The 25,970-nt window shown below is 32.4% G+C and overlaps 1 protein-coding gene across 1 annotated transcript; it reads right to left on the reverse strand.

The window, feature by feature from the left end:
- Window positions 1–675: 675 nt before the first annotated feature.
- On the reverse strand, window positions 676–9,057 carry LOC143196363 (pickpocket protein 11-like). The gene is made up of 14 exons (XM_076404026.1): window positions 8,948–9,057; window positions 8,473–8,637; window positions 7,913–8,047; window positions 7,805–7,858; window positions 7,369–7,551; window positions 6,975–7,110; window positions 5,107–5,237; window positions 4,959–5,046; window positions 2,396–2,500; window positions 2,156–2,354; window positions 1,309–1,362; window positions 1,143–1,251; window positions 985–1,082; window positions 676–774 (listed from the first exon to the last, which is right to left on the reverse strand). The coding sequence occupies exons 1-14, from the start codon at window positions 9,055–9,057 to the stop codon at window positions 692–694; spliced, it is 1,650 nt and encodes a 549-aa protein (XP_076260141.1). The 3' UTR covers window positions 676–691.
- Between the last annotated feature and the right edge of the window lie 16,913 nt (window positions 9,058–25,970).

The raw sequence follows: 25,970 nt of genomic DNA on the forward strand, positions 1-25,970 counted from the left end.
CTAATTTGTGTAGAACTGTACAAATATTTTAAAGTTTTATCAGATTCTTCTGGACCCTTATTGAAATTGTTAAAAACCAGGTTAAAACGTAATCAATATTAATTATAACATATTTCTTTCCGTATTACATACTAGGAAAGAAGAATGATTCCACAATTTTACAACCTTTTTGATTTTGTGTAGAACTGTACAAATATTTTAAAGTTTTATCAGATTCTTCTGGACCCTTATTGAAATTGTTAAAAACCAGGTTAAAACGTAATCATTAATTATAACATATTTCTTTCCGTATTACATACTAGGAAAGAAGAATGATTCCACAATTTTACAACCTTTTTGATTTTGATTAACACTCATTGTAACATAGATCCTAAACGAATTTAGAGTGAAACTAATTAATTTTAATTCTTCTATCATGTATTGTGTTAATGGACTTTAATTCAATGTATGTAAAAGGAAATAAAAAAATATAATTTAGACATTAATATCAGAATAAAGTTTCTGTGATATTGAAAGAATGTGTTTTTTGTCAAATGCCTGTTATCTTTTTTTATCCAATTATAAGATAATATGTATATTATATTACATTATTCAATGGAATAATAATAATGGAATATATAACTTAATCTATTTTAATTCATTCGATGGCCATTACATTTTTTAACATATATTATTTATTTAACCAACATTATTATAAATACATAAAATAAATCATTTCTACCACCGAAATAAGTGATGCTCCAAAAAATAGACCGACAACACCACCTACTGAAACTAAATGAAAAAACGGTTAACTGTTATAAATATAACTAATATATATATATATATATATATATATATATATATATATATATATATATATATATATACACTATTCTATGCTGTTATATTTTTAGTAATGTATATGTTTTGACGCATCCAATTTGTTGCCAATTTGACAGTACATAAGTACATATAAAAAGTCATTCTACAGGTTAAAATTACCTACTAAATCCATTATGTCTTTGACAACGACTCTTTTAAATCTTAGTGTTGGTAATGCCTGTAATTTTATAGTTATGCCGGTTGTTTGGTTGTAAGTCCTAAAATTTATTACATCGTGTATATTTTGAAATAAGAAATGAAGTGTTTTTTTCTCATACTTTTTTAAATCCGACACGATTGTGTATTCTGGCTCAGTGCAAGATGGCAAACATTCACAGATAAGGCCAGGTTTGTTATAACCTTTAGCATGAATTCTATTGACTATTTCTGAAATAGATATAAGATAATAATTGTAATATAATGGATGTAATGGATATAACTCACCAAAATGGTCGGTAAGACATTTTAAGCCTTCGATGTCACAGTATCTCTCAGTATCTAAAAAAGGTAGGTTTGAGGTTGAAATACAGTTTCGAATCAAACAAAAAATATAAGAACATTTTCGAGAAATTAAGTCCTTTAATTAAATACTTATAAACATTATTAATTAACTATACCTTCACCATATTATAAAACTATATCAAAAATATATATCTATCTTTCCAGAAGTTGTTGGATCTTTTAGGGGCATAGTGCCTTGGTATTAACATACTAAATATTTATTTTCTTGTATATAGTTCAAATTAAATGATGTAAGGGTATATTAGTGTTATTTTATAAAATACTTTATAATTTATGTTTATGGCCTCAACATGATTATAATATTAGTATTATTTGTACCATTTTAATTACTTGAAGTTTATCATATATACGAGAGATACGAATTGAAGGTATTCTTAAGTATACTTTTAAAGAATTATTAGGTGCTTGCATGTATTCTGACCGTTGTTTTTGCGAGAAAAGTTGATAATCAAAAATTTTTTGATTATGTTCTATTAGTTTGTCTCATCTTTTTGGAACTCTGACGGTACCGTCTCCAAAAAACTATGTTGTATTGGCAACGATCCAGCCATTATTTCTTCTTTACATTGATTCTACAACAGGTTCTTTACATTGATATTATATGTGTATATATATATATATATATATATATATATATATATATATATATATATATATATATATATATATGCAAGCGCTTAATATATCAAATAAAAGAGAGTACGAGAAACTCGATGGTACTAAAATATTTCTGACCACTGCTGTACATATTTCAGTTACTTTTACATACTGTATACTGGCATCAGATGATGGGTGCAATTGCAGAGACGGATGTGGTTCTCTGCGTGACATTGTACCATGCACGTTGAATAACTGTACAGTTTGTGAACCTTGAAATTCACTGGTAGTTCTTCGGGAAAGCGACACTCTCGATTTTCAACAGACAAACTGTGAACTTGTTTACTATTTTCGATTTCTATCACCTGGAACTGACTAATTTAGTGTTTGTTGCTATTATGAAGATGATAACAATCACATTGAGAAGGATCTCGTAGTATTCACCCTTTAGCACGTCCTTGCGGAAGTTGGAATCCGAATTGATGAAGGGTACGTCTTCTGGAGCGTGATAATAAACCTGAATAATAAAGCTTTAATTGTTATATTTTAGATGCTAATGTTTAATCCAATAAGTTTGGTAATGGATTTGTCTTTCATCGTTTTTGGCCCTTCACTTGCCAATAAATTTTTAAATCACACAAATCAAAACTGTCTAGATTACTGTAATAAAAAATCACAAAAATATTGATTTATAATAATAATATACTCTAGGCAAATTATTAAAAATACACTTATTTTAAAATTAAAAGTTTTGTGCTATCAACGGAAAGAAAATATCAAAGTAAATAATCTAAATTTGCAGAATCGATTCGTCGATGGTGACTGTACCTGAAATAATAATTTTAAAAATACTAGAACTTCTATAGAATTAAAGTGAGTTGAGTATTCCAGACATACTAATCATGAAATATGTAAGAATATTAAGTGAAAACATCATCAGTATTACACTTCGCACGAAAATTATTAAACACAGGTAATATCTCTAAAGAGTAGGCATAATCGCCATTTGGGCACCGTGAGAGTAGTATTATTGAAACCAAGTGTTCTATTTTTGTTAAGACAAATCATATTTGTTTTGATGGTAAACCTACTGAAATTTTATAGTGATAATTTGAAGATACAGATATAAATGTATGTATTAATTAGTGTTGGGAACAATCGACTGAAATCGACTATCGACTGTTCAGTAATTGACTACTTTTTTCAGTCGCTATTTTCGATCCGACTGATTTTATTACTATTTACTATCGACTGTTTCAGTCGTTTAGTTCTAGTTACTATTTATTTATATTTGAGTTATATCAGTTACACGTAAAATATTTCTCTATACCCGCAACATCTGTCCCCTGGGAATGAGTTTTTGAAAATCTGGGCAAATAATTAACGATCGAAGAAATCGCCTCACGGGAGAAAAGTTGAACATGATAATATTCCAGAACAGTAATTTAAAAATATTTCCGTTCAAAAATAAATAAAACTTTTATTTAAAAAGGGTCTGGTATCATGGATTAGATTTTTCAATGATTAGGTATACGTTTACATTTTATTTAGTAGTTAAGGTTATTGAAAATCTTTAGTTTTTAGGTTTTATTTAAGTTGTATTGTACTATTTATATTTATTATACTATGTTATTTAAAAATAGCAATTAATATATTAAAACACAATAAAACATTTGTGGTGTTATTATTCCATTCCTTTTTACACATCCACAGAACATTCGGTATAAAAGTAATCCTACTTCCTTTAAAATTATATTATTTATTACATGATAATGATAATAGAAATTAGTAATTTTGTTTTCCTTTTCTTTTCTAAAGTTATCACGTGAATGAATATATATACATCTCTGTCTCGCTTATACTACCATTGGGGAATATAGACATTTAAAATTAAATGCTCCAAGCATTTATCTCCGTCCTTTCCTATCTCACATTTTATAGAGACAAGAATTTGTACATCTTCGTTTGATGTCACGAATGGAAAAAAAAGTCGAACCGTGCATTTGACTATCGACTGTTTTGGGACTATCGACTGCTTGGACTGTTTCAGTCGATAGTTCCCAACGCCAGTATTAATTAATGTAAATTTGACAGGGCTACCAAAATATCCATTTCATATAGATGAAGACTATGAAATTATTAGGGACTCGTATACAAAATAAACAAAACAAATGAGGCTTAACCTCAAATGTTATCAAGAGTATTATTTACCTGGATATTACATTAATTATACTTTAGACATAATTAAAGGCAATTAAAATAATAATTCCTTAGACTAGAATGATATTATTGCTATGAATAAATTACCGATGTTCCAACTATAGTGGCTGGTTCCCGCCTTGCAATATTTTTCTGCCTTGAAACGAAAATTCACAACTTCTTTGAGGTTTTTAGCGATGTATAAGTATCTTAGGGGTTCTAACACCACCGATACACAATATGATAAAAATTATAATAGAAAGTTATTAAAATAATGTATAAATAGATTCTGTACCGTACATACAAACCGCCCAGTGGGATCAAAATAAGTTTTAGTGTGCATTTAAAATGTTATCTCAAACATTTTAACAGATTTCTTCCAAATTGATTTTTATTGTAGAAATAACTTTTATTAAAAAAATTAAAGTAAATATGTAGAATTGTCATAAAGTGTGAATTATGTTTTTCAAAATTAGTCATCTAGCCTATTGGGATATAATAGAGCAGTGCCAGTGTAGAGTTTGGTGGACTTCGGTAGCAAATTTCTTCGAATAATTCAAGAGTAATGAATGTTGAAAATACAATTTTGAGTGTTCCGTGATAATAATCTGTATACACAACTTAATAATACTAAACGGAAAACTGTTATTTTATGTAAATATGTGTCAGCAACAATTAGATCAGGTTGTTTAACAATTAACTACATTGATACTTTACATGTTCACCTATAAATATCGTTAAACAAAATACATGCAAACGCCTAACATTTTTCTTACTCTGATATCTTGTTTAGACTTAATGGTTAACTCTCCAGGGCCTGTGACCCTGTTCATCAGGAATTCAGAGTTGATGATACCGGATTGGCTGAAAAATCGATATATTTTTTGTGAAACATGAAATATATTTCTGTTATGATAAATTTACCTGGTATGCATAGAATTTAAAGAAAAGCACTGTCCGTACTCGGTGTCCAATGGTAAAAATTTCTCACAACAATCGAAATCATTGCCATTCCAAGAACAAACATCTAAGACTTTGTGACAAGGTTTTCTCAACTAAAACATAGCCATTAATCAATTTTTCTAACATCAAAACACTATTTTCTGTATCCAATAACAGGTCAATTGAAAAGTCCCGGCGTGACACATCGATGGCGCTACTAGAATTAAATCTATACGTTTTTTAGTTAGCCCTAACCCTCAAAAGATGCGTGAATAAATTTGACAGCTATCGGATCATTTGTGAATTATAGCATTTTGAGTGAAGCAACTTTTGTTAATGTAAAAAAAATTGATAAAAAGGAATTTCGCGTGTTGATAAAATATTGCTTTTTGAAGGGAAAAAAATACAGTTGAAGCAAGAACTTGGCTTGATGCTGAGTTTCCGGACACTGCTCCAGGAAAATCAACCATCAAGGATTGGTATGCTAAGTTTAGACGTGCTGAAATAAGCACCGAAGACGGTGAACGCTGTGGACGCCCAAAAGAGGTTGTTACCGACGAAAATATTTAAAATATCCACAAAATGATTTTGAATGACGGTAAATTTAAATTGAACGAAATAACAGACGTTCTAAAAATATCAACTGAACGTGTACATCATATCATTCACAAATATTTGGGTATGACAAAGCTCTGTGCAAACTGGGTGCCGCGCGAGCTCACTTTTGATTAAAAACAATGACGAGTTGATGATTCGGAGCAGTGTTTGAAGATGACCAAGCGTAATAAAGAGTTTTTACGTCGATATGTGACAATGGATGAAACATGGCTCCATCATTTCACTCCGAAGTCCAAGCGACAGTCATCCGAGTGGACTGCACACGATGAACCCGCTGGAATGCGTGGGAAAATGCAACAGTCGGCTGGCAAAGTTATGGCGTCTGTATTTTGGGATGCGTATGGAATAATTTTCATTGACTACCTTGAAAAAGGAAGGACCGTCAATAGCGACTATTACATAGCGTTATTGGACTATTTGAAGGACGAAATCGCTGAAAAACCGCCGCATTTGAAGAATGTGTTTCATAAGTCAGTGAAAACGATGGCAAAAATCCATGAATTGGGCTTCCAATTGATTCCTCACCCACCGTATTCTCCAGGCCCGGCCCCCAGCGACTATTTTCTGTTCTCAAATCTCAAAAGAATGCTCGCTGGGAAGAAATTTTCGTCGAATGAAGAGGTGATCGCCGAAACTGAAGCCTATTTTGAAGCAAAGGACAAATCGTACTACAAAAATGGTATCGAAAAGTTGGAGGGTCGCTATAATCAGTGTATCACCGTTGAGGGGAATTGTTGAATAAAAAAAATTAATTTTGCCAAAAAAAATGTGTTTTACTATGGTAGGCCTGGGAATTTTCAATTGATCTGTTAGGTATATACATTTTGCATCCAATTTGAATAGTGAAGGCAAATCCAACGTATAAGTTCTTATGTTTTCTTTTGCGATATTTTTGGGCAAAAATCTCCACATTCATATGATATTAATAGGCCTTTCAATATCTTCCATGGGTCAAATTCTTGTAACAATATTTTTTCAATTTACCAAATCACCATATTTTTAAACAGTTTGTTTATTACATTATTTTATTGTTTTTTATACAAAACTGTTTTCAGATGGTGTATGAAATAATATTTTAGAATTCATAAAATCAAAGAACTATGTTTTATAGGCAGAAATAATTGGAATTAAGAAAATTATAACTTTTTATTATTCATTTCATCTTTTAAAATAATTCTGAGGAGTTTATAGTTATCAGCAATTAACAAGTTAAAAAACTAAATACTGCTTACTTTGGAAACTACATTAGATATATTTACTCTAGAACAAGCTTCGCATTGGGTTTGGCAAGAATAGCAGGTTCCGGTAAAAAATAGAATGTCCATAACGAAGAACTCAAGAGATGTTGGATCCTCATTTCCTATCGCTCTGGAATTATATATAATACATTAATTCATAGGTTCTTTATTAAAATACATTCACCATATTGTCATCAATTATATTTTAATAAAATATTTCTGTTTCTCTAGATGTTTAATAACTTAGACTATAGTTAATTTGATGAGGTAATACATAATATATTTGTATAATCTAAGGTTAAATTTAACAATGCCACCATAATTAATGTAGTATTTCATTTTAAGTTAGAGCTGAAGTAACAAACTATAATATCAATAAAGTACTTACTCCTGGCTAAGATTGAAGTCGTTTCCTGATATTTGACAGACAGTTATAGCTGGAAACGTTGTATTCCAATCTAGATACGTGGTTTCAGTTAAGAAACTGACTGTGTTGTAGTCAGCATAAACTGACGATAAAGTTTGCGTCAAGCCATATATGGATCCACCAAATATGCCTATCCAAAATAATCTGAAAAACGTAGTTATTCAAGAGAAATGTACATTTCCATTAAATTGCTCGTTTTCTTTCAAAACTTTAAACCTAATTAGGAAGTAGCTATTAAATTAGTTAAATTATTTAATGTCAAAGCTCATAATAAGGGTTTTAAATATAAGTAACTGAATTATATTATGGGTTAATATTATTGTAATCGCGTTTCTTAATTTTTCAGTCAATAAACAGTTATTTTTATTACTAGAATTGTCGTATTTGGACTATCTACCGCGAGTGATAAATAAGTAAGGCTTTTATCAGCGAGTTGGGATGATGTAAGGTGCTGAGGGAGAACCTTACATGCTTATATTTGTTAAACTATTCATAATTGGGACACCTGGCTCGGTATTGGTGTTGATGTTCCTCATAAACGACAAGGAATTGAGCAACGCGCTGACTTTCTGGACTGGATTGGAACACCTGAAGTTCGGTAAGCTGTAAGCTGTACATAGGTACTCTGATCGAGTCAGCACTTTATTTTGCGTGTTTTTTGTACATATTTGTGAGGCATTCGTTTTTCGGCGATTTCGTCCTTCAAACGGTCCAATAATGCTATGTAATAGTCGCTGTTGATGGTCCTTCCTTTTTCAAGGTAACAATTTGAATACCACAAGTAACCTAAAAACTTATCAACTTATTAGGCGATAAGAGGAGATTTCCTCTTTTTTTTTCTGTTTGAAAATTATAATGTTTTAGTTTCCCACCCTTTTAAGTATTACATTCCTGGAAAAGTGCTGATGAAGTAACATGCCATTAAATATTATTTTAATTATTTAAATTTAATTTAATTTCAATTGTTTAAAAATATTATAAAAAAAATGACCCAAGCGCAAAAAATAAATAAGGAACTCATTAAAAAGTAAAAAATAATCAAATTTAGATTTTTAACACTCTAACGTTTTTATCGTTCTTGGTCCCATTATTATCAGTATATTTAATGGGTGGTTTATGTTTTCGAAACCTTTTAATCTTTCTTGTTGTGTCATACGTTCAAGCTCAATTAAGTCAAATATAACAACATAATAGATGCATTGGAAACCATTTACTATATCCAGATATAGACTTTATATAAGCCGTCAATATTAATTGAATATTTGTGATATTTTTCTTTTCTTATGAAAGTAGTGAACAACATTTTAATACACATGTGATATAAATGCTGTTAACAAAAAAATGAAGTACCTATATAAAACATTTAGATAATTCAACATTTCAAACAATTCAAAGAGTTCAAACACATTTTTATCAAGTGTCATCATGTTTTTTCTAAAAAAAACTAAATATATACTAATTTTTTTATTAATAATCGTATCTTATTACTAATTACTAATAACGAATAATGTAGCAGAATCGTTAAAAATATTTACATTACCTGAAGATGATATGATAGCTGTCATTTCCGATGTACTTTAAACTATGTAGATTGGCGTTCAATAAATAGTTCTTGAATTTGGTTGCTATATGTGAACTAGTCTCATCCATTGTCATCCACCAAATCAGAAATTATTCCATGAAATACAAGAAATTTTCTGACAATAACACATTTTTCGTCTTTTATTTCTGGAACGAGATAATGGAATGATACGATACTGATCTAAAAAGGTTTATTGTCTAGCTAAAATGATCGTTTATGTTTGACCCAAATATCTGAATATAATCGGTAAGTGTAGGAGGAAGCAAATTGTATATAAAATAATAGTTTTTATATTTAATTAATATGCAAAAAATGTTTTTTGTAACATATTATAAAATATGCCATAGGCAATGTAGCATTCCGTTGTTGCTCTTAATATTATTTTCTCACCAAAATATATGCTATTAAGTCTCTATTTTTTATGTTTATTATTTAACAGTAATCCATTTTCTATATTCATATATATCTCAAATAATAATTTTGGTATTGGGATTTACTTAGACACTTATCACCAGAAACACCATACAGTGGTCATTGAGCTGGAGATACTCTGCATTTCCTTACGGAAGTAAAAAAGCGAAATGTGATAAAAATGATTTTTTTTTGTTCTGGCCTAAAACCAGGCGGTGGAATGCATGACGCATACCTGATCGCGGAGACTTGCGCTGGAGTGGTAAGTTGGACCGGGTTATATGGGACTGCCTCTGGGCTTACCAATATACTAAACCGAAACCGCGTCATAGTTGACCCCTGTGGGTTACTACAGCTACTGCATTAAATTTGGGGATACGGCACCCGCTGATCGGGCAGCCGTTATTGGGCACGAGGACCCGGCGATTCTATTGATTCGCGAATTTGAGTTAACACACGACTGGATATTGTCATATGGGGGCAAAAGTTATGACTGCAGCGACGGATGAGATCGTTTCAGCCTGGAAAAGGGGGGGAGGTTACCGGTGACGAGGTGTTAGAAGAAGGAAGCTCCCAGCATGTCGACCAGCTCGCGAACAAGCGCGTTTCCAGAAGAACTTGAGCTGAGTTGTTGTTTGTGGAATGATTGGGATATGAAGTGCTTGATTTCTGGAGTGTCAGTTTCCCTATGAATTTGATTATTTCTGACAAACAATGGGGCATTTAAGATTCTCCTGAGGAGCTTATTTTGGAAAACTTGAAGCCGTTTCACCTGGTTGGGTGTAACAAACTTGAAGTAGACATTAGATCCGTAGAGGAGTACGGACCGAATTAACATCTTGTAAAATAAGCATTTGATGGAGATGGGAAGTCTGCTAGAAGGGCAGATCAGAGAAGATAGCAGGTTTGCTATCCCCGAACCTTTTTGGATTGCTTTCTGGATTTGGGAATGCCAATCGAACCGCCGGTCGAAGTGAAGACCTAGGTACGTGACGTTATCCAGCCATGGAATTGGAAAAATAAATGGAAAAAATAATGGCCTGGTTTTTCAGGGGGTTGATTTGCAACCTCCAGAATTTGAACCAATTGACCGCATGATCGAGCTGCTTCTGTAAACGTTCATGAATTATATCTTCGAACCTAACGGCTGTGAAGAAAGCAGTGTCGTCAGCGTAAAACGCGACGTCAATGTGCTCTTTTCTCGGCAGATCTGAAATAAAGAGGTTAAATAAGGCTGGGGCCACCGGGGAACCTTGAGGTAGGCCAGCATCGATTTATTTTCGACTGGAAAGTGCTTTTCTGGTCTTGACCTGGAAAGATCTCTCCGGTAGATAGGACTTGATGAGAGCGGTTAGGTCTTCTGGTGGGCCTAACCGCACGCATTTTGCGATCAAACCGTCGTGCCAGACCTTGTTGAAGGCTTTGGTTAGGTTCAGAAGGACTGCTTCAAGCTTTTTATGATAAAAATGATCTTCAACTGGCCAGTAAATTGCACGTTTTAAAAGTAATTATTTTATTTGTCAGTACATAAGATGTATTTGACGGGATTAGAAGGGTATGTTCTACTAGAACTGCTAAAACTGAATGAAAACACACAACTACAACTGAAGTGTTTAAATTCCTCACCGTGTTTTCCAGGTGTTGCTCTGTTGAATTATCACGTATCTCGAGCAATAACATATGGTATTTCGAGGTAGGACTTCAGTTGTTATGCAAATATTGCAAAAATGAGTTATGGATTACATCATTTTCAACATAGAAGTTGTCCCAGTCGGCTTGGTTGGAGCAGTGGTAAAGGCGACAGGACGGTCTTCCTACTGTTGCGATAGTCGCGGAATTCAAATTTATGTTTGTGATTGTCTTTAGGCAAGAATGCAAAAGCCGACAAGGAAAATGATCCCAGTCACGCCAGTAACCAGGCTGGGTAAGACCGGATGCCTTCTGGGATGATTTCTAAATTGGTCACTCGCCAGTCGGTAGGCTTAATGCCGAGGGCCGTGGTTCGGAGCCTACGTTAAACTGTAGGTTCAGTTCAGATAAACCATCGCTGGTAAGAGGAGACTTTAAAATATATATATATATATATATATATATATATATATATATATATATATATATATATATATATATATATATATATATAAAGAGAATTCATCCTCTGTAGCAAGGATCGGTGAAAATAGAAAAAAAAGATTTATCTCTAATATTTTTTGAAATAGCTTTTTTCAATTTCATTTAAAAATAAATTACACAAAACAACATAAGATATATGTTATCGTTAAACCTAAACATCTAACATATATTTGATTAATAATACAGCATATAAAATTGAAAGTTTATATAAAAGTTTCCGACAAAATGGTGAATGAAAATTATTTTAAATAAAAATTTATTTTTAATTAAAAGTAATAAAATATGATGGGAAACGGTACTTCATAATAAGTTTAATTATGATATTATTACAATGTTATTATCAGATTATAAATTAATACTTGGAGTGGAAATGAAACACACAGTATTATTACATTTGATAAATATTTGTTATCGATATAATTTAATAAATAATGAAATGATGATAAAGAACGAATATGCCTATAAAAAAATTGGCAGTAAAAATGTATTGGCATTCATGCTTATATGAATTAAAATGGGAATTAGTAATAACAAGTAGAAAATTGTTTCATGACAATATGGCGATTTTTTTTGATAGAGGAGTTTTAATTTCTAATAACGATGTTGCTTGATGTGACATAAATATCACATAATTGATTTTTTGGTATTTTAAAGTCTCTTTTTGATCAATTACTACTGCTTAGTGTGGGCTCCATACTATGGCCCTCTGCATTAAATCTACTGACAAGTGACCAACTTAGAGGTAATTCTAGCAGACAACCGGTCTTACCCATTCTGGTTTTTGGCGTAACTGGAATTATTTTCTTTATCGGATATTGCATTCTTGCCTTATGGATAATCATAAGCATACATTTACAACCACTTTCCAGCAGGATATGATCAGGACTATCGCAACAGTAGAAGGACCGTCCTGTCGCCTTGATCTCTGTGCTAACCAAGTCGGCACGAATAGAAATTGAACTGTTTAAATGTTTGATGACTGTATAACGAATGTAAGTTATGGTAACATCTCTATCAAACAAATATGATTATTTCTAAAAATCATTTTCATCTTTACATATAAACTAGTAATTATTTTCTGCTTAATAAATTAACTTATCAATAGTAATTATTAAAATAGAACAGATTATTAAGTTAGAGTAAAAATCTATACTTTTTCTGTATGTAACGGGCCATTTTGCGTTTCGACAAAATGACGAAAATCTAATTATATCTCCTGACGGATGTCCGATTCTTTTCAGCAGAATCATCTAAATACCTCCGCATTTATCTAAAGTTAAATTGGAAACATCGTATTAGACAAAAAACAGAGCAGATTAGACTCATAGTCAAGCAACTGTATTGGTTAGTTGGTATGCCAGTAAATAACAATATATTGTATATTAATATAGCAGCATTTTGGAACGATATTTTTCAAGATTGGTAATGCGATAGGGTAAAAAGATTAAAATTGTGAATGATAAATAGTAAAATAGTTTTGACCGTTTTTATGGCAATAATAAGTAATATTTAGATTACTTTCTCGGTTTTTGTTAAAAAATATTCAATAATAAAAAAAAGCATTTACTTTATTTAAAAAAGCCTTAGTATGTAGTTATTATGCGATCATTTCTAATTATGTCATGAATGAGTTTTCTTTATTATTAGTTATATGTTTAATTATTATTTAGTATGTATAGTTATTGTACATCTTCAATTTTTGGGTTTTGTTTAAGTTCTATTGTATTGTCTATGTTTATTATAGTATATTATTTTAAAATAGAAATTAACATAATAAAATACGATAAAACATTTGTGGAGTATTATTCCATTCCATAGAAAATTTCTATTCCTTTTTACAGATCCGCAGGACATTCAAATATAAAAGTAATTCTACTTCATTTAAAATTAAATTATTAATTGCATGTTAATAGTATTCAGTAATTTCTTTTTTCCTTTTCTTCTTTAAAGTTAGTATAGCCGACTTGGTGGCGCAGTGGTAAAGGCGATGGGACAGTCCTCCTATTGTTGCGATAGCCGCGGGTTCGAATCCTGCTGGGGCATGGTCGTAAATTTATGTTTGTGATTTCTAAAATTGGTCACTCGCCAGTCGGTAGGCTTTAATGCTGAGGACCGTGGTTCGGAGCCCACGTTAAACTGTAGGTTCAGTCCAGATAAACCCATAGTTGGTAAAAGGAGACTTTAAAATATATTAAAAAAAAAAAAGTTAGTACGTGAAGGAATATGAACATCTCTGTTTCGCTTATACTACCGTTGGAAAATATAAAAACATATAAAATTAACTGTTCCAAGTAATTATCTCCGTCCTTTCCTCTCTCACAATTTATACCATAAATGGTTCGGTTATCTTCGTCTGACATCACGAATTGACATTTGACTGAAAATAGTAATTATTAATTTTAGACGCTAGTTTTTTGACTATCGACTGTTTCGGCTGTTTTCAGTCGATAGTTCCCAACGCTAGACCTGGTCGATTTGCTGCCTGTTGCTAGCTCCATTTCTAACACAGTATATTATTCGGCGTTTCTGTTGTACGTAAATCGTCTACGGACATGTAATTTTACTTTGTGACGTAAATTTGGCAGCACTTACGTTTTGTGTTTGAAACAATGTTAATACGGAAATAGAGTGAGTTAAGATATTGTTAAATGATTTTATTTGATTTTAAGCAGTGTTGTTTAAGACTTTGTATTATTTGCGATTACTGTCGTATTGTTTGAACTATTAGAGCATTTTGATAATTATGATTTAACGATTAAGACAATTATGATAATATTAAGTTACATTTTACATTATTTATGGGGACAACAAGTTAATGGGTCCATTTTATCGGAAGATATATTGTATATAGTGACATATGCACGTGATAAAAACACGATATATACGATATATTTTAGTAAATAGCATTTTCAAATTCATATTGTAAACAATTACTAAATCATACTAACGTGGAAGCAATACAACTGCTGGAGAGCGCGCAGGATGTCAGGAGATTGAAACGAACAAAACCATACGGACTTGTGTGAACATTTAGTGTGTATTATTAGTGTAAACTATAGTTATAAGTTAATAATTAATAAATGGTTATAATTTTATAATTGAGGAATACATACTGATGTATTTTCTCGCACTCGTCTTGCTTGTTAATTAATCCAAGCACATAGGAAAAGTAGTAATAAATTAATTGTAATAATAATAATAATTAAGATTGTACTAAGCGTATCTAATAAAGATTTTATAAAAAAAAATATTGTAAACATCAATCAATCTATTTTTAATTTTAAGAATTTCAATTAATTGTAAATCTGGTGAAGTCAGAATAGCTAAGAAAAATTATTCTTGCTTTAAGAACTGATAGTAATTGGCAAGGTTCTGGAGACATAGCATATGTTATATTTAGTATATAGTATTAGAGGTAATTTTATTAGTATTAATTTTTAATCCATATTAGGTTTCAATTCTTTCAATTAGTAAATGCATATCATTTTCATTAGTATTGAATTTATTGTTTTTCAATATGTATTTTAGGTGAAAAATATGTATGAAAGATAAAAATTTATATTAATATATAAATGAACTAAAGGAAATATGTAGATAAAGTGAAACTAACTACATAATTTGCTTAGATTGAACGTATGGGACAAATAGAAGAAATTATGGATTATTAATAGTAATTTGGTAAATATTTTAAACCGCTGATAAATTTTAGGATGTTTAACTATTAATGAAAATTTATTTAATATGACAATTTATTCTTTGAATCTTTTATTAATTTTTTTAGTTATTTACATTACTTATTTTAATTTAATGATTATAAATACATTACTTTAATACAATTTATATATTGTAAAAATAAAGTGCTTAATTGTATTCGTTATTGTTTCAATTTATATTCAAGTGTTGGTTCTTGAGATAGTTTTAGCATGACATTTGTTACTGTAATTAATGTTATATATCAAGTACATTTTTGATTTTACATCGCAAATATTATCAAAACAAGTTTTATATTAATATTAACATATAATTTTTAAGTTATTTTGTTTAGTCTGTCTTTAGTATCTGGGAGAGAAACATGATTCAATTTGTAAATTGTGGTCGAATATGTAAGGTGATGTAGTAATTTAAACATATTAATACTTTGTTGATTATTAAAACTTATTGAAAATTAGATTTAATTAAATGCCACATAAAAAGTTAGTGAGTGTTAGTGCTTGAAATAGTTTGCATAAATTTTAGTATGACATTTGTTACTGTAATTAATGTTATATATTAAATATATTTCTGATTTTATATCACAAATCTTGTCAAAACAAGCTTTAGTAATGTTAACATATCATTTTTAAGTTATTCTCTTTAGTCTACTATGAGAGAAATATCATTAACTTTATCCCAAAACCTGGGAAGTCACCAAACGTAATAAAATCCTATAGACCTATATCACTGCTGCCAGTAATATCTAAGGTTTTTGAAAAACTCCTGTTGAAAAGTATAAAACCGATCATAGAGAGAAAAAACCTAATACCAATACACCAGTTTGGGTTTATGAACAAACACTCAACAATTGACCAGGTCCACAGAATAACAGATGTTATTGAAAAAGCCTACGAAAGTCAAAAAGTATGCTCAGCTATATTATTAAATGTAGCACAAACCTTCGATAAGGTTTGGCATGAAGGCCTTGTTCATAAACTACAGAAAATACTACCAAAACAACACACTGAACTATTAAAATCATATATTACAACCGGAATGTTTAGGGTCTAAACAAGAAGAAGCTTACTCTACAATAAAAGAAGCTAAAGCAGGTGTACCACAAGGAACTGTACTGGGACCAATGCTTTATCTACTTTAAACTTGTGATATACCATAAATGGAAAATATCACGATGGCTACATTTGCTGATGATACTGCGATTATAGCTGTCGGAGACAATAGTGAAGAAGCCTCACGAAAATTACAACAGGCAAGTGACAATATAAATAATTGGACTCAAGCTTGGAAAATAAGAATTAATGAAAGTAAATCTGTACATGTGCAGTTCATCTATAAACAGACCGTACAAGCACCCATAACATTAAATAATACTATCATTCCATATATCAACAACGCTAAATATCTCGGAATGAATCTCGATGCAAAACTTCGCTGGAAGGAACATATAAAGAAGAAAAGAAAAGAACTGGAATTGAAATATAGGAAAATGTACTGGCTAACTGGAAGAAAATCATAATATAAATTATTAGTACATAATAAATTGCTATTATATAAGCAAATACTGAAACATATATGTTATGCTATATACTAAATACTATAGGACTGATTACCTACATCAAAACCTTCAGATACCCACAGTCAGTCAAGAAATCAAAAGAATTGCAAGGGAGCATGAGGAAAGATTCCACTCTCATAAGAATATTGAAGTATTGCAACTTTTGGATAACACCAGAACAGGATACAGACTCAAAAGAATCAAACCATCTGATCTTGTGTAGTGCTGTGTAGTGAGGTGCATATTTTAAAAAATTTAGCAGTGACATGTATAAACATTATTTTACCAGAGACTGAGATAGGCCCGATGGGTCCTTCTAGTTATATACTTAGATTTAAGTTAGCATAAAGACAAATTGTAGGTTAGACGGAAACGACTAGTAACAATATATTAATTACATAATAAAAAACAATTAACTTTATAAATTGTGGTCGAATATGTTGAGTGATGTAGTAATTTAAACATATTAATACTTTATTTAAAATTATTGATTATTAAAACTTATTGAAAATTAAATTTAATTAAATGCCACATAAAAAGTTAGTGAGTGTTAGTGTTTGAGATAGTTTGCATAAATTCTAATATACAGACATTTGTTACTGTAATTAATGTTATATATCATATATATTTCTGATTTTATATCGCAAATATTGTCAAAACAAGTTTAAGTAATGTTAACATATCATTTTTAAGTTATTATCTTTAGTCCATTATGAGAGAAACATGATTAACTTTATAAATTGTGGTTGAATTTGTTCAGTGATGTAGTAATTTAAACATGTTAATACTTTGTTGATTATTAAAACTTATTGAAAATTAAATTTAATTAAATGCCACATAAAAAGTTAGTGAGTGTTAGTGTTTGAGATAGTTTGCATAAATTCTAATATACAGACATTTGTTACTGTAATTAATGTTATATATCATATATATTTCTGATTTTATATCGCAAATATTGTCAAAACAAGTTTAAGTAATGTTAATATATCATTTTTAAGTTATTATCTTTAGTCCATTATGAGAGAAACATAATTAACTTTATAAATTGTGGTCGAATATGTTGAGTGATGTAGTACATTAAACGTATTAATACTTTGTTGATTATTAAAACTTATTGAAAATTAAATTTAATTAAATGCCCCGTAAAAAGTTAGTGAGTGTTAGTGTTTGAGATAGTTTGCATAAATTCTAATATACAGACATTTGTTACTGTAATTAATGTTATATATATCATATATATTTCTGATTTTATATCGCAAATATTGTCAAAACAAGTTTTAGTAATGTTAACATATCATTTTTAAGTTATTTTCTTTAGTCCATTATGAGAGAAACATGATTAACTTTATAAATTGTGGTCGAATTTCGACCACAGGGCAATAGCTAGTATAAATAGAAATAATATATAACCTTTTAATAAAAAAAGTAACGTTCTATCGATATATCAGAAGATATTCGGTTCCATAAATCACAAAGGAGAACGTAATATCAAGGAGTGGGATGAGAGGTAGTAAAACGCCCGTTCCTGCCGCAGGATTCCGTATCCCTTTTCGGCGACCAATAACTCCCGCCAAGGACCGAAATTAGCCGAGAGAAATAAAAATTTCGCCCCGGATGGAAGTTATATCGCGACGGGACGCAATTTACGGCGACCGTTTAAGAACAGCCGGTGCGCGGACAAGACACGGTCTCTTCTAACATCCTCCCATCTAACCCCCTTCTCGTACACACTCACACACCCACACCGATATTTTTTCGTCTATTTTCGGCAGTTATGAGCGGCCCGTTTTTTTTTCGTCCGGGCGGCGGGATCCCGGGAGGAGAGGTTGGGTGAGGGAGGGGGGTTGGAAGGTTTGGTTGGCGTCGGTGTGGATGAGATAGTGGTTCGTTTATTGGAAAAATTCGGTGGCAGCACGTGTGAGTAATGGCAGGACCGTTACCGCTGATGCGCCGCAATTTATTATCGGCGACGATATTTCATTTTTCTTGGCCGTTTTCACCAGCTCACCGCTTGTCGGATGATATGAAAAAGTTTGGATACAACAGAAAAGTGAGAAATATATATTGTGAGGATATATATATATATATATATATATATATATATATATATACTGATGATATCGCAACAACAAAAGAAACAGTACTTGGAATATTTGCCCACGATACAGTTATCATGGCAAAATATGTATTTCTGTCTAGTGCTCTAGAAAAATTACAAGTAGTGGTCAACAAGATATAGAAATGGACTAGAGACTGGAAAATACAGCGTAATAGCTCTGAATCTGTCCATGTTAATTTTGCGTTGCGACGAAATGACGAAAACCTAATTATATCAATTGATGGATGCCCGATTCCTCAAATCTCGATGGTAGGTTAAATTGGAAATATCAAGGACAAAAAGCAGAGCAGACGTGTCTCAAAGTCAAGCAACTGTACCAATTACCAAGCCAATTTGGATATATGGAATGCAAATATAAGATTGCACTAAAACATCAAATCAACTAGTAATCCAACGCACCAAAAACAAAGTTTTACGATTAATTACCAATGTTATCGTTATGTAACCAACGATAACCTCAAAATAAAATGCATATACGAAGTGATACAATATTTCACCTTAAAACATGAAATAAGGCTGCTAAATTACAGCGACTGGAAGCAATACTCGACTTGCTTGTTTTTTGACTCTTTGCGATTCCACAATCTGCCCTATAGGCAATAAGTATTTCTTATGTCTATATATATATACATGGCATGTAGAAAATTACTTCATTAAGCGATCTCCTGTATAAAATATTATCTTAATTAATTAGTCTTATTCTAAAGCTTATTATAAAGTCTATAATCAGATCAGGTGGTGTTAAACGTTTTAGTCTACGCACTTCACTATCACGTCACATATTTAGCTGCTTAGCGAGTACGTTGGGATGCACTGACACTCTTTCGAAGTACTTCACACAAACACGTTGAATTGCATCATAGAGGTTCTAGAGGAATATAGCGTTGTATCACTTTATTTGAAATATAGTACGGAGCATCAACAATGGCACGCAACACTTAATTTTGGAACCGTTGAATGATGGATATATTAGATTTGCTAGCGGTCTAGTACAATAGAATAGTAATAAATTAATTAGTCTTATTCTAAAGCTTATTACAAATTCTATAATCAGTTCAGGTGGTGTTAAACGTTTTAGTCTACGCACTTCACTATCACGTCACATATTTAGCTGCTTAGAGAGTACGTTGGGATGCACTGACACTCTTTCGAAGTACTTCACACAAACACGTTGAATTACATCATAGAGGTTCTAGAGGAATATAGCGTTGTATCACTTTATTTGAAATATTGTACGGAGCATCAACAATGGCACGCAACACTTAATTTTGGAACCGTTGAATGATGGATATATTAGATTTGCTAGCGGTCTAGTACAATAGAATAGTAATAAATTAATTAGTCTTATTCTAAAGCTTATTACAAATTCTATAATCAGTTCAGGTGGTGTTAAACGTTTTAGTCTACGCACTTCACTATCACGTCGCATATTTAGCTGATTAGCGAGTACATTGGGATGCACTGACACTCTTTCGAAGTACTTCACACAAACACGTTGAATTACATCATAGAGGCTCTAGAGGAATATTGCGTTGTATCACTTTATTTGAAATATAGTACGGAGCATCAACAATGGCACGCAACACTTAATTTTGGAACCTTTGAATGATGGATATATTAGATTTGCTAGCGGTCTAGTACAATAGAATAGTAATAAATTAATTAGTCTTATTCTAAAGCTTATTACAAATTCTATAATCAGTTCAGGTGGTGTTAAACGTTTTAGTCTACGCACTTCACTATCACGTCGCATATTTAGCTGCTTAGAGAGTACGTTGGGATGCACTTACACTCTTTCGAAGTACTTCACACAAACACGTTGAATTACATCATAGAGGTTCTAGAGGAATATCGCGTTGTATCACTTTATTTGAAATATAGTACGGAGCATCAACAATGGCACGCAACACTTAATTTTGGAACCGTTGAATGATGGATATATTAGATTTGCTAGCGGTCTAGTACAATAGAATAGTAATAAATTAATTAGTCTTATTCTAAAGCTTATTACAAATTCTATAATCAGTTCAGATGGTGTTAAACGTTTTAGTCTACGCACTTCACTATCACGTCACATATTTAGCTGCTTAGCGAGTACGTTGGGATGCACTGACACTCTTTCGAAGTACTTCACACAAACACGTTGAATTACATCATAGAGGTTCTAGAGGAATATCGCGTTGTATCACTTTATTTGAAATATAGTACGGAGCATCAACAATGGCACGCAACACTTAATTTTGGAACCGTTGAATGATGGATATATTAGATTTGCTAGCGGTCTAGTACAATAGAATAGTAATAAATTAATTTGTACATTGAGATACTAAGATTTGTACTAAGGATATCTAATGTAAGATGTAATTAATAACATAATGCATCAACATCAACCACAAAGCCAAATATCCATAGTTACAAATTAATGCTATGCATTTAGAGGGATTAGCTTGGTTTGGAATATTATGAACTGTTAAAACTTAATAAACCATCAACAGGGATCGCTATTGATTACAATGGATGTGTTTCAGTCGAGCACTGTGGGACAAATGGTCGGAATACGAGCAAAGACCCAACAATGTTATTATTCAGCATGACAACGCTCGACCACGTGTTGTAAAATCGGTGAAAACATACTTGGAAATAAATAGGAAAATGGAAAGTGTTGACCTGCCCAAGCAGCGCGATTCGTGGATATACTCAAAAATGAGTATATGAATTACCTGAATTACCTGAAAGATCGGACAAATAATCGACTACCGAGGGACAATACTTTGAATAAAATACCGATTTTTCATCATAACTTCTCAAATTGAAAACAAATTCTTTAAGACATACAAAATTAATGATTTTGGCAGAACGGCCGCAGGAACGTTTTGAAAGCTTAATGACGATAGACATCACTTATTGAAGCGATTTTCTACATGTCATTGTCATCAAATACTTGTTCTCCATGGACATATTCATTTGACAATCTAAGATAATAATAAAAAAACATTTATAGGCCTGCAAAAGTCATTATTTTGGCACTAAACAGAATACAATTGATAAACAATGATATGTTAACCCAATGGCTGAAAAGTTCTGAGTCTGAAAGCATAGATGGCGCTATTTTTATTGCATTCTCCACTTTCATTCAAGCTGTTAAAATTTCATGATATTCTACTCATAAGTTTGTGAGTTATTGTGCTAAAGGTGACACTAATTGTTATTTTCACAACAATGGATCGAAAACAATTTCGGGTTTTAATTTTACACTGCTTCTTGATGGGATAAATACCGCTCAGGCGAAGCAATGGCTTGAAAAGTGTTATAAGGATTCTGCTCAGTCAGAAATAACAATAACACACAGTTGATGTGCTGACTTCAAACGTGGTCGTAGAGACATCAATGATGCAGAACGGAGTGGACGTCCAAATGTGAAGTTGCGTGAGTTAGATAACATTGTAAAGATATCGAAAGAACGTGTTGGTTTTATATTGCATGAATATCTGATTATAAGAAAGCTCTGTTCAAAGATGATTATGAGCAGTGTTTGACCGTGTTTAAACGTAACAAACCGAAATTTTTGCTTTTGATAATGGATGAAGCATGGATCCATCAGTTCTCTCCAGAATCAAAACGATCGTCATCTGAATGGACTGGAAATCGTTCTACAAAAGTGGTATTGAAATATTAGAGCGGCACTGGAATGATTGTGTGGGTCTTGATTGAAACTACGTTGATTAATAAGCCAATTTTTATCAAAAAAAAAAACACATATTTTTTCTTACGCCCGAGAATTTTCATCCTATGTGTATGTATATTAATTTTGATCATATTAGAATCCAATTAAATACTTATTTCCCATTGGGCAGATTGTCGAATACTAAGAAAAAAGGCCTAAAAAGATAATTATTTTGGTACCAAACTGAATATAATTGATAAACAAGGATATGCTATATGCGATATACGATATTAATTATGATCAGATTTAATCGCCAATTAAGTGGCTGTAACACTAACAGTTTAAACTGAGATTAAACTAAGTGACACCATAAGCCATATATTACATAATATCACAATGAGACTCGTGTCACAGTCGTTTATATTATTGGTAGACGGCAGGAACGTTTTGAAAGCTTAATAACGATAAGCATTAGTCGTTTCTGAATGACCTGATGCGGTTCTTGCTGCCCCGTATTAATTTACTTGAAAGGGGGGCCCAGTAACAAGCGAAAATTCCCGCGTCCGAGCGTTCCACGTTCTTAATGGCACGATTTAGTGCGGAGTCGCCGACGCGATCCTCTTCTTGGGTGGTCCGGCGGCTGCAAATTGGCATCGGGTGGACCGGCACGATCGGCAGCCGTTTTTCTGCGGCCGCGTCGTCACAGCCGCCTCCGCCGCCGCCACCTCCATCGCCGTCATCATCATCATCGTCGTCGTCGTCGTCGTCGTCCCCGATACAAAAACGACGAGGATCAGGAGGCGGCTCGACGGACCGAAACAAAGGCCGATCGCGATACGGTCGAATTCAAATGAAGCAGAAAAACGATTTAACGGAAATTTGTCGCTTCTCGTTAGCGAGAGCGCTCTCGTCTTCTTTTGTTCTTCGTTCGTCCGACGGAATTGGATGATCTTCGCGTTCTTGGCGTTTTCGAAATTTCTTTTGTTATTTGCTTAATGTATTCGGACAGCGCAGTGATGTTTAGTAGCATATATTAGTTCGGTGTTTTCTGTTGCCGTTTTTCAAAGAAATCAGACGCTTTTTTTGTTACCCTTAGTGGTTTAACAATATGTCCAATTGGTAATATATATATATATATATATATATATATATATATATATATATATATATATATATAATGATGACTAGGCTACTGTAGACTTACGGATTTCTATCTGACTGTGGTTCTGAAAAGAATATTTTATACCTGACAGCGTTTCGCCAGAATTGTGCCGAAAAATGGAAAGTGTTGACTTGTTCAAGCAGCGCCTCACTTCTTATGAAGATACTAAAAAATAGGTCGATTCGTGGATATTTTCAAAAGATATATCGTTTTTTTCAGATGGAATTCGTAAATTATCAGAAAGATGGGAAAAAGAATCGGCTACTGAGGGACAATACTTTGAATAAAATACCGATATTTCACCATAACTTTTTAAATTAAAAACAAAAACCTTTAAGACATAAAAAATTAATTATTTTGGCGGAACAGCGGCAGGAAGGTTTTGAAAGCTTAATGACTATAGGCATCATTTATTGAAGCGATTTTCTACATATCATTGTCATGGAATACTTGTTGCACATTGGGCAGATTGTCGAATGCTAAGAGAATAATAAAAAAAATTAAAAGCCTGAAAAAGTGATTATTTTTAGAAATTTCGTATCTTGGCTGCTTAATCTATTAGCAGAGCCGTGATGTAACAAGTTAATTGAAAAGTTAAGTTTTTTAGTTAGCCCTAACCCTCAAAAGATGCATGTATAAATTTGACAGCTGTCGGATCATTAGTTTGTGAATTATAGCATTTTGAATGAAGAAACTTTTGTTATTGTGAAAAAATGGATAAAAAGAAATGTCGCGTGTTGATAAAATATTGCTTTTAGAAGGGAAAAAATACAGTTGAAGCAAAAACTTGGCTTGATGCCGAGTTTTCGGATACTGCCCCAGGAAAATCAACCATCAAGGATTGGTATGCTAAGTTTAGACGTGGTGAAATAAGCACCGAAGACAGTGAACGCGGTGGACGCACAAAAGAGGTTGTTACCGACGAAAACATTAAAAAATCCACAAAATGATTGCAGACAAGCAAATAACACACACTCTGAATATATTAACTGAACTTGTACATCATATCATTCACGAATATTTGGGTATGAGAAAGCTCTGTGCAAAGTGACTGCCGCGCGAGCTCACTTTTCACCAAGAACAACGAGTTGATGATTCGGAGTAGTGTTTGAAGATGACCAAGCGTAATAAACCCGCGTTTTTGCATCGATGTGTGACAATGGATGAAACATGGCTCCATAATTTCACTTCGAAGTCCAATCGACAGTCATCCGAGTGGATTGCACACGATGAACTCGCTCCAAATACACTCGCATGGAATAATTTTCATTGACTACCTTGAAAAAGGAAGGACCATCAACAGCGACTGCTACATAGCGTTATTGGACCGTTTAAAGGTCGAAATCGCCAAAAACGCCCGCATTTGAAGAAAAAGAAAGTGCTGCTTCACTAAGACAATGCACCGTGTCACAAGTCGATGGCAAAAATCTATGAATTGGGCTTCGAATTGCTTCCTCATCCACCGTATTCTCCAGATCTGGCCCCCAGCGACTATTTCCTGTTCTGAAATCTCCAAAGAATGTTCGCTGGGAAGAAATTTTCGTCGAATGAAGAGGTGATCGCCGAAACTGAGGCCTATTTTGAAGCAAAGGACAAATCGTGCTACAAAAATGGCATTGAAAAGTTGGAGGCTCGCTATATTCAGTGTGAATCACCTTTGAAGGGAATTATGTTGAATAAAAAAAACTAATTTTGCCGGGGACTTTTCAATTGACCTGTTAGCATATATTAGTTCGGAGATTTCTGGCGTTTCTAAAAGAAACCAGACACATTTTTTGTTACCCTTAGTAGTTCAACAATAGGTCCAATACTTCTTATTAATACTTATCAATTACTTCTTATGATGACTATGCTGTTGTAGTCTTACCGGTTTTTACTTGAGTGTGGTTCTGAAAAGAACCCTTAATATTTTGACGTTTCGGCAGAATCTCATCTGCCATATTCAGGCCCATATCAAAGCAAATGAGACAAAATCTACACGTGTAACATTCACACTTTATAGAATAGGACGTAAATCTAAATTATCCTTAGATAACAAGGTTTTGCTGTATAAGTCATTACTTAGGCTCATTTGGACCTACGGTATTGAACTTAAAGGTAATTCTATCAAATCTAACATAGTTATCCTTCAGAGGTTCCAGATTAAAGTATTGCAAGTCATCGGCGATGCTCCGATAACGTCTCCAAGAAACTAATTCAGCGCGATATCCCCTTAAAACCCAT

The sequence above is a fragment of the Rhynchophorus ferrugineus genome, unplaced genomic scaffold (genome assembly GCF_030347505.1).
Source record: "Rhynchophorus ferrugineus isolate W39M unplaced genomic scaffold, kcgeb_rfMv2 rfM4, whole genome shotgun sequence".
NCBI classification, from domain to species: Eukaryota; Metazoa; Arthropoda; class Insecta; order Coleoptera; family Curculionidae; genus Rhynchophorus; species Rhynchophorus ferrugineus.